The sequence below is a fragment of the Staurois parvus genome, unplaced genomic scaffold, assembly GCF_062004578.1.
Source record: "Staurois parvus isolate SC_StPar_1 unplaced genomic scaffold, SC_StPar_1.0 ptg001347l, whole genome shotgun sequence".
In the NCBI taxonomy this organism is placed as follows: Eukaryota; Metazoa; Chordata; class Amphibia; order Anura; family Ranidae; genus Staurois; species Staurois parvus.
The window spans coordinates 398967-409653 of NW_028319143.1; the positions used below are offsets into that span (position 1 = coordinate 398967).

General features: G+C 48.6%; 1 protein-coding gene across 1 annotated transcript; it reads right to left on the reverse strand.

The window, feature by feature from the left end:
• Window positions 1–4754: 4754 nt before the first annotated feature.
• EGR4 (early growth response 4) lies at window positions 4755–10232 on the reverse strand. Its single transcript, XM_089661501.1, has 2 exons — window positions 9971–10232; window positions 4755–7270 (listed from the first exon to the last, which is right to left on the reverse strand). Exons 1-2 carry the CDS (start codon window positions 10107–10109, stop codon window positions 5979–5981), a joined length of 1431 nt encoding a protein of 476 aa, XP_089517627.1. The 5' UTR covers window positions 10110–10232; the 3' UTR covers window positions 4755–5978.
• Window positions 10233–10687: the final 455 nt, after the last annotated feature.

The window sequence follows — 10687 nt, forward strand, 5'->3', positions numbered from 1 at the left end:
TCCTGCCCCTTGGGATGTGCACATCAGTCATCCCAGGAGGTAGTGTTGCTGTCAGGCTCATGTGCGCCTTGGGGTTCTGCACATGTGCAAATGTGCAGCAGGTTTTATCGGGAGTCAGCAGAGACCGACAAAACATCCGTATGTATGTGCAGAAAAGTCCACCTGTGCAGATGTGCTGCAGGTCTTTGCCATGTCAGGAGCCTTTTAGCACATATGTGCACATGCCAAGCACTCAGAGATGGCGGCGTGGGGGAAGGAGGGGCGGAGCCACAATTTTAGGGGACTGAAGCTCCTCCTTAATGCTGTGAGCACATTGGGCCTGATAAACTATGATGGACGGCTGTGGAGGGGAGCGAATGGTCACACGTTGCATCTGATTTTCGCTCTCTGTCACAGAACATACAGTATGTTTTATTAGTCACATAGTAGAAGGTTTAGAAATGGTGCAGTATTTGAAGAAATAATTAACGCATTTTTTTGCTCCATAAGACGCACTTTTTCCCCCCCCAAAAAATGGGGGGAAATGTCTGTGCGTCTTATGGAGTGAATATGGAGCAGCCGGCCCGGTATCGCTGCTGCCGTGTTAGAATACCGGGCTGGTCGCTTGGCTCTTCTGTGCAGCAGAACCTGCTCCTCGGTCCTACCTGTCCCTTGGTCCCGTGGTGTCCTCACCACTGCTGGTTTCACCGGCTGTCTTCTCTCCCTGGCACCGACATCTTTAGTGTGGGCACCCGGCTGTGACAGCTTGAGGCTTCCCAGCCGGGTGCCCGCTGCGCATGCGTGAGAAGCGCTGCACTTTGTGAATGGTCCCGTAGTCTTCTGGGAACTGTCACATGTCCCAGAAGATGGGGAGGGAGGAAAACTCTGCAGAAGTGGGAGCGGGTACCTGTCAAACTCGGATACCCGCATCCCCCACCCCTCGCTCCCCAAAGGTCTGCAGTCTCTGGTCATCTCCTATACTGTGTCCGCAGTCTCTGGTCATCTCCTGTACTGTGTCCGCAGTCTCTGGTCATCTCCTATACTGTGTCTGCAGTCTCTGGTCATCTCCTGTACTATGTCCGCAGTCTCTGGTCATCTCCTGTACTGTGTCCGCAGTCTCTGGTCATCTCCTGTACTGTGTCCGCAGTCTCCGGACATCACCTGTACTATGTCCGCAGTCTCTGGTCATCTCCTGTACTATGTCCGCAGTCTCTGGTCATCTCCTGTACTATGTCTGCAGTCTCTGGTCATCTCCTGTACTATGTCCGCAGTCTCTGGTCATCTCCTGTACTATGTCCGCAGTCTCTGGTCATCTCCTGTACTATGTCTGCAGTCTCTGGTCATCTCCTGTACTATGTCCGCAGTCTCTGGTCATCTCCTGTACTATGTGTGCAGTCTCTGGTCATCTCCTGCACTGTGTCCGCAGTCTCTGGTCATCTCCTGTACTGTGTCCGCAGTCTCTGGTCATCTCCTGTACTGTGTCCGCAGTCTCTGGTCATCTCCTATACTGTGTCCGCAGTCACAGGTCATCTCCTATACTGTGTCCGCAGTCTCTGGTCATCTCCTATACTGTGTCCGCAGTCTCTGGTCATCTCCTATACTGTGTCTGCAATCTCTGGTCATCTCCTGTACTGTGTCCGCAGTCTCTGGTCATCTCCTATACTGTGTCCGCAGTCTCTGGTCATCTCCTGTACTGTGTCCGCAGTCTCTGGTCATCTCCTATACTGTGTCCGCAGTCTCTGGTCATCTCCTGTACTGTGTCCGCAGTCTCTGGTCATCTCCTGTACTGTGTCTGCAGTCTCTGGTCATCTCCTGTACTATGTCCGCAGTCTCTGGTCATCTCCTGTACTGTGTCCGCAGTCTCTGGTCATCTCCTGTACTGTGTCCGCAGTCTCTGGTCATCTCCTTTACTATGTCCGCAGTCTCTGGTCATCTCCTGTACTGTGTCCGCAGTCTCTGGTCATCTCCTGTACTGTGTCTGCAGTCTCTGGTCATCTCCTGTACTGTGTCTGCAGTCTCTGGTCATCTCCTGTACTGTGTCCGCAGTCTCTGGTCCATCTCCTGCACTGTGTCCGCAGTCTCTGGTTATCTCCTGTAGTATGTCCGCAGTCTCTGGTCATCTCCTGTACTATGTCCGCAGTCTCTGGTCATCTCCTGTACTGTGTCCGCAGTCTCTGGTCATCTCCTGTACTGTGTCCGCAGTCTCTGGTCATCTCCTGTACTATGTCCGCAGTCTCTGGTCATCTCCTGTACTGTGTCCGCAGTCTCTGGTCATCTCCTGTACTATGTCTGCAGTCTCTGGTCACCTCCTGTACTGTGTCTGCAGTCTCTAGTCAGCTCCTGTACTGTGTCCGCAGTCTCAGGTCATCTCCTGTACTGTGTCCGCAGTCTCTGGTCATCCCCTGTACTATGTCTGCAGTCTCTGGTCATCTCCTGCACTGTGTCCGCAGTCTCTGGTCCATCTCCTGTACTATGTCTGCAGTCCATTGGTTCAGAATATTTTTTCTCTTGTTTTCCTCCTCTAAAACCTAGGCGCGTCTTATGGAGCAAACAATACGGTATTTGAAGTAATCATTTATTATTTGATATGTTACAATGTTGCAACTTGCATAATTCAAGAGTTCCAGTATATAAATAACAATGCATACACTATAGAATTGTGTATCGCTGTTTACTTTCTTTATTCTACTCATCCATTTTACTAATGCCACCCACCTTAAAACGGTTATAAAGACATTTTTCTACCTTAATGCATTCCCTGCATTAAAGCGGAGCTCCACCCAAAAGGGGAAGCACCTCTTTAAAGACTGGTCCCATTATCCCCATGAGGATGATTTGTACCTTTGGGGAGCGGGTACCCAATTTTGACAGGCACCCACTCCCACTCCAACCGCCTAGGTGATCGGAATTGGAAGTTGTCCTCCCCTTTTCCCACCCCATAGTTTTCTGGCACACGTGACAGGTCCCAGAAGACTACGGGACCATTTACAAGGTGCATCGCTACTCACGCATGTGCAGTGGGCACCTGGTTGTGAAGCTGCAAGCTGTCACAGCCAGATGTCCACACTTAAGATGTCGGTGCTGGGGAAAGAGGATGGCCGGTGAACCTGGCTGGTGTGAAAAAAACGCTGGATTGTAGGACAGGACAGTGGCTATTTTTTAAAGTCAGCAGCTACAATTTTTGTAGTTGCTTTTATTTTTTTCAGATTTGACTGGAGCTCCAAAATCATGGACATTTAGCCAAAAGAGCATTTGAGGTCAGGTAATGATGTTGAACAAGACCTGATTTGCTATTTGTGGTTCAGTTCATCCCAAAGGTGTTTTTGAGGTCAGGGCTCTATGTTCAGTATTGTTGAGGTCAGGACTCTGTGTTCAGTACGGTTGAGGTCAGGGCTCTGTGTTCAGTAGGGTTGAGGTCAGGGCTCTGTGTTCAGTAGGGTTCAGGTCAGGGCTCTGTGTTCAGTAGGGTTGAGGTCAGGGCTCTGTGTTCAGTAGGGTTATGGTCAGGGCTCTGTGTTCAGTATTGTTGAGGTCAGGGCTCTGTGTTCAGTACGGTTGAGGTCAGGGCTCTGTGTTCAATAGGGTTCAGGTCAGGGCTCTGTATTCAGTAGGGTTGAAGTCAGAGCTCTGTGTTCAGTAGGGTTGAGGTCAGGGCTCTGTGTTCAGTAGGATTGAGGTCAGGGCTCTGTGTTATTGTTGAGGTCAGGGCTCTGTGTTCAGTAGGGTTGAGGTCAGGGCTCTATGTTCAGTAGGGTTGAGGTAAAGGCTCTGTGTTCAGTAGGGTTGAGGTCAGGGATCTGTGTTCAGTAGGGTTGAGGTCAGGGATCTGTGTTCAGTAGGGTTGAGGTCAGGGTCCTGTGTTCAATAGGGTTGAGGTCAGGGCTCTGTGTTCAGTAGGGTTGTGGTCAGGGCTCTGTGTTCAGTAGGATTGAGGTCAGGGTTCTGTGTTCAGTAGGGTGGAGGTCAGGGCTCTGTGTTCAGTAGGATTGAGGTCAGGGCTCTGTGTTCAGTAGGGTTGAGGTCAGGGCTCTGTGTTCAGTATTGTTGAGGTCAGGGCTCTGTGTTCAGTAGGGTTGAGGTCAGGGCTCTGTGTTCAGTAGGGTTGAGGTCAGGGCTCTGTGTTCAGTAGGGTTGAGGTCAGGGCTCTGTGTTCAGTAGGGTTGAGGTCAGAGCTCTGTGTTCAGTAGGGTTGAGGTCAGGGCTCTGTGTTCAGTAGGGTTGAGGTCAGGGCTCTGTGTTCAGTAGGGTTGAGGTCAGAGCTCTGTGTTCAGTAGGGTTGAGGTCAGGGCTCTGTGTTCAGTAGGGTTGAGGTCAGAGCTCTGTGTTCAGTAGGGTTGAAGTCAGGGCTCTGTGTAGGCCACTTCAGTTCCTCCATACCAAAAGTCGTCAAACCATGTCTGAATGGAGCTGGCTATGTATGCAACCATGCTGCAGAAGAAAAGGTCCTTCCCCAAACTGTAGCCACAAGGTTAGAAGAGCAATTGTCTAAAATGTCTTTGTATTCTATACCCTTCATTGGCAACACCTGAACTTCAATATTTAGATGGAGTTCCACATCATTTTGACCAATAAATTCACAAATTAATCCAATTTCGTTATTTTTCTTTTTTCATGTGGAGTCAAAATCCAGAACCCCCAAATTACACAGATAACCCCCCTTGACACCACCAGATGACGTAGCTACCGGCAAAAGTAATTATTTGATTGCAACTCTATTATTATTATTATTATTATAATTCACTGCAATTAGTGCAATTTAAGAAGACACCAAAAACTTTTTGTGGGACACAGCCAACTTTATTTCCTTGAAAAAATAGACAATTTCTTTTTCATTTGAACAACATTTTTTCCCTTTACAAAAATGATAAATTCAACAGAAGCTGACAGAGAAACTTCAGCAGTGTGTACAAAGGAAAAAAAAAAAATACAAGCATATATAACAGTTCTTGTTCAATCTAAAAATAATTCAAAAACCATCTGTGTACAAATCTCAAGGCAGTCCTCTTACAGCAGCATAAAAAAAAAAAAAAAAAAAGAACAATCATGGAGAGTGTTTGAATCAGTTTTGTACAATAGCAGCATCAATCACAAACTGGAAACCAGCTTACTAAGTGCCTGACAACAAAGGAGTGGGGGGTAATAAGTCCATATCAACTACAAAGGTTTCCAACAATAGTGTGAGGAGTTCATATTTATATATATAAATAAGTCTTTATATGACGCCCAAGGTCATTCCATGCATTGTTCATTGTACAGTCTATCAAACCAGAGAACTTGGCTTGTTTTTTTTTCCCTCTGCTCCTTTAACTCGTTTATTGGCTTTAGACTGCAGGCTTAGGAGGGAGCTGTCCGGCTCAAAGTGCTGAACCTTCTCTAGAACTTGGTTGGCAATGTAGTCATAAGTGGCATCATGTCCCACCTAGAACGCAAGTGTATGGCATTGACTACACAGGTTAATTCAGGAACTGTGGTACAGAACTAAGCTTTAGAACTTGGTCATGTAGTCATAGTGGCATGATGTTCCACCTGGATCACAAGTGTATGGCATTGACTAGAGTGTATTTCTGAAGCTGTCCACAACTGTGGGACTAAACTAAGCTCCAGAACGTCCTTGGTACTAAAGTTGTAGAGACTTTTTTTTTTTTTTAGTTAAGAGAGGACTTGTTGATAAATAGCACCTAGACCATACGTAGATGGCAATGACTACAGGCATATTAGGGAGCTTTCCACCTCTTAAGTAAGCTCCAAATTACGGCTGGCCATATAGTCGAGGTAACAGCTACGAAAACAGTGCTTAGATGATAAGTATACATTGGGTTTTACAGTTATGTATACATTACGCTGTAAAGATAACAGAATACTGAGCCATGCAGGTGACAGCCGAGCTACAAATCAGGCTAGGTCATCCAGAAGAGAACTGGGACTAGCTGGCAGACCATTTGGAGGTAACATCTCCAAGGTAAAAAGTGAGCTCAGACCAAATGAAGGCTTTGTATGCCTCACAGGGTAGGGTAAGACAAGCCCAAGGAATAAAAGCCAAGGCCCTTCAGCTTCTCCTCAGTCCTGGCCTTCTGCTTCAAGTGGACCTTGCTGTGTCGCTTCTTTTCGTCACTCCTGGCAAACCTCCGGCCGCAGAGGTCGCAGGAGAAAGGTTTCTCCCCGGTGTGGGTTCTGATGTGGGTGGTCAGGTGGTCACTGCGGCTGAAGTTCCTCAGACAGATACGGCACTGAAAGGGCTTATGCCCAGTATGGATCCTCAAATGCCTGTTGAGCTCATCTGAGCGGGCAAAACTCCGGATACAGTTCTCCACTGGGCAGGCAAAGGCCTTCTCATTGGGTTTGGGTCGGAAGCATTTGGCTGGAAACTTATTCCGTCTGTACTTCCTCCTGGGCTCTGCCAGGGGATTGCTAGAACTGGGTGGTGGAATGGTGTCAGCTGTTGGGGAAAGACCCAGAAAATCTGTGGAGATGACTGGAGAAGATTGAATGGTCTCCTCTGTGTTCAGCATCCCTGGCATCTGCTGGTTGAGTTGGTACTTGGCATCAAGTAAGATCTGAGACTTTAAGTCAATCTTGGTCTCAGCAAAGTCACAGGGGGAGGTCTGGAATGCCTCTGACTGGCAGGTGAAGTCCATAGGGTTGTACATAACTGACTCCTCCACTACACCATTCAAATGAGGTTGGCAGCAGGCAGACATCATATTCTCTACCTTAGACTCAAGTGGGTGAAACACAGTTTGGGAGTTTTCAGAGGGCAAAAATCCCTCCAAGGGGTAAGATGCTGCAGCAAAGTTCTGAGATGTCTGGGGCTCCCATTGAGCATTAAATGAATCCAAGTCAGGTGAGATGGGAGACAAGTCCATTTCATGCTTGCTTGGCATATTTTTAGACTCAAAGAAACATTGGTTGGTGCAGGAATTTCCCAGATTGGGGGAGCTGGGCACCTGATGGAGGTCCTCTGTACTACTGAAGGCAGAATACAACTGGCTGGGGTACCCTTGCTGGACAGAAATATTGAGGTTTGGCTGGGAGTAAAGGTCCATGTGATTCTGTAGGGCCTCAGGAACAGAATAGAGTGCTTCCTGTCGATGGACCTTGTGTGGTGTAGAGAAAGGTGATAGACCCAGGATGCCAGACATCAAATTGAAGAGGGCCTCCTGTTCATGGGAGTGCTCTGTTCCTGTCTCAATGAAGAAGCTCCCGGAGTAGTTCAGAGGAAGGGGTGGGGAGGGCTGACTGCTCAGGAAGAAGTAGTCAGGATTGTCATCACTGGATAGGCTCACAAACGTTCCTGAGGGACAAAGAAAAAGAACTGAGTAAGTATGATGCTTTGCATCTTCCCCCACTATACAGATTTGTGGCATTTAACAGCTCCAACATTGTTTAGTCATCACAATGAATAACCTATTCCAAAATAAAAATGTATCTACAGTCCTCCTTCCCCAAAATCTGAAACCAGTACTCAAGGAGAAGTCAACAAAAAACATACCTTCCAGTAGAGTTAACCCTGTACAGCCAGTCCTTGTTTTTTTTTTTAATTCCCCCTATCACCAAGCAATGTGGCTGCTTTACCCCTACAGCAATTATTGTACTGTGTCACAATACCATTGAAAAGAGCCCAAGCTGCTTAAACACCTCCTCTTACCCCCTACTGGTGATTGAAACAAGACACTATACAGGTTGTCAATCAACTTCCGGCAGGAAGTGCTCTCTGACTCCTTTCTGTTTCAAAGGGTCATTCCCTCCAAACCTGATATTTCAGGACTCTTGATGAGAGCCCCACCACTCCTGCACTCGGTTCCTGGCTGAGCACATTTGTGCCCATTATGATGGGTTCCCTGGGCTGCCCACCTGCTGTACCCATCATCTCTGCACTGCGTTCCTGGGTTTGCACACCATTATGAGGGTCTCAAAGACTCCAGCACTCATTTCCTAGCTAAGCACATCTGCTGTGCCCACCATGAGCGGCTCCCACCATCTCTGCACTGTGTTCCTGGGTCTGAACACCTGATGCACCCATGATGAGGGTCTCCAAGACTCCTGCACTCATTTCCTAGCTAAGCATATCTGCTGTGCCCACCATAAGGAGGGCTCCCACCATCTCTGCATTGCATTCCTGGGTCTGAACACCTGATGCACCCATTATGAGGGTCTCCAAGACTCCTGCACTCAGTTCCTAGCTAAGCACATCTGATGTGCCCATCATGAGGGGCACCCACCATCTCTGTACTGTGTTCCTGGGTCTGAACACCTGATGCACCCATTATGAGGGTCTCTAAGACTCCTGCACTCAGTTCCTAGCTAAGCACATCTGCTGTGCCCACCATGAGGAGAGCTCCCACCATCTCTGTACTGTGATCTAGGGCCTGCACACCTGATGCACCCATTATGAGGGTCTCTACGACTCCTGCACTCAGTTCCTAGCTAAGCCCATCTGCTGTGCCCACCATGAGGAGGGCTCCCACCATCTCTGTACTGTGATCTTGGGTCTGAACACCTGATGCACCCATTATGAGGGTCTCTACGACTCCTGCACTCAGTTCCTAGCTAAGCACATCTGCTGTGCCCACCATGAGGAGAGCTCCCACCATCTCTGCACTGTTCCTGGGTCTGAACACCTGATGCACCCATTATGAGGGTCTCTTAAGACTCCTGCACTCAGTTCCTAGCTAAGCCCATCTGCTGTGCCCAACATGAGGAGGGCTCCCACCATCTCTGTACTGTGATTTTGGGTCTTCACACCTGATGCACCTATGATGAGGGTCTCCAAGACTCCTGCATTCAGTTCCTAGCTAAGAACATCTGCTGTGCCCACCACAAGGAGGGCTCCCACCATCTCTGCACTGTTCCTGGGTCTGAACACCTGATGAACCCATTATGAGGGTCTCTTAAGACTCCTGCACTCAGTTTCTAGCTAAGCATATCTGCTGTGCCCAACATGAGGAGGGCTCCCACCATCTCTGTACTGTGATTTTGGGTCTGCACACCTGATGAACCCATTATGAGGGTCTCTAAGACTCCTGCACTCAGTTCCTAGCTCAGCACATCTGCTGTGCCCACCATGAGGAGAGCTCCCACCATCTCTGCACTGTTCCTGGGTCTGAACACCTGATGCACCCATTATGAGGGTCTCTTAAGACTCCTGCACTCAGTTTCTAGCTAAGCATATCTGCTGTGCCCAACATGAGGAGGGCTCCCACCATCTCTGCACTGCGTTCCTGGGTCTGAACACCTGATGCACCCATTATGAGGGTCTCCAAGACTCCTGCACTCAGTTCCTAGTTAAGCACATCTGCTGTACCCACCACAAGGAGAGCTCCCACCATCTCTGCACTGTTCCTGGGTCTGAACACCTGATGCACCCATCATGAGGGTCTCCAAGACTTCTGCACTCAGTTCCTAGCTAAGAACATCTGCTGTACCCACCACAAGGGCAGCTCCCACCATCTCTGTACTGAGTTCAGGCATCTGTACACCTAATGCACCCATGATTATGGGCTCCCACCATCCCTGCTGAATTATTAACATTCCTTCGAATGCAAGAGAAAGAGCTAAAACACAACGGTGGGCAAGAATACCCAAAAATTCCCAGAACACTGGAACTTATAGCAGAAGGAAAAACCCCAAGACCTAAGAAGCCAGGGACTGACTCAGCCCATCTATATCTGAACCATCCCTTCTGGGTGGACTGTCCCTTTAAGTGACCATTGTGCACGAGCTTGATTTGGAACTGCAGCTGGTGAGCTGAGGCTGACAACTTAAAAAAAAAGACTACAGAACCAACCTATTTTTTTTTTCTTTTTAAATTGCCTTCTTCCAGGAAAGCGTTAATTCTCCGCGCGCGTATCGCGGAGAGAGAGCGCGGCGACCGAAGGAATTTATCGGGATTATTTTTAGCTCCTCTATCCTCCATGCACAGATTAATAAAAATGCATCCACGCTCCAACATGCAAAAGAAAAAAAAGAATAAAAAAAAAAGAAAATCTCTTACCTTCAGCAATGTGAGCTGGGTCCTCCCTAGGTTGGGGAGCTGGGGAGCCCAGTGCTGGTTCCCCTTCCTCCTTCAGGTCACAGTCCTGGTGGAATTTGGGGTAGTCCTGGCAGGAGGGCTCCATGTTTCTCAGCTGCATGGAGGAAGGATGCTCCGGTACAGTGGCAGGGAAGGGGTGGTGGTGGTAGGCAAGCCCTCCTCTGTTGGATGCTGCAGGCTGGGGCTGTGTGCAGACACTGTCACCATGCTCCGGCCCCGCAGCCTCCTTTATATATGCGGCAGGCGCTGCCTCTGATCTTCCGCTGCTGGGGAGCTCTCCATTTCAGGAGTCTCCAGTGATGCGGCCGTGACGTAAATGCCCATATATGGAGACAGGATGTAGCTGGGGGACTCCCAAAAAGGAGATCTCTTGTTGTGACGCCTCGCGCTGGGCTGCCTCTCCTTTCCTCTCTCCCTCCCTGCTCTGCTTTTTATAAAAACCTGTGCAGGAAAGTTGTGAACTCGTGAGGAGCCATGGAAGGCCCCCAATCTTCATTTCCATTCCATACACTCATTCTGCTGGGGTTTTTTTGGGGGGTGTTCCAGGTTCAGACCTGATAGGTTGGAATGGCAGCTTTTGTAGGTCGTTGTCTTATTTTTGCGCGTTGATTTCCTTTAACGCTTTCGCCATTTTGGGGGGGGGGGTTTTGCGTTTTTTTTTTTACCTTTTAAAAAAAA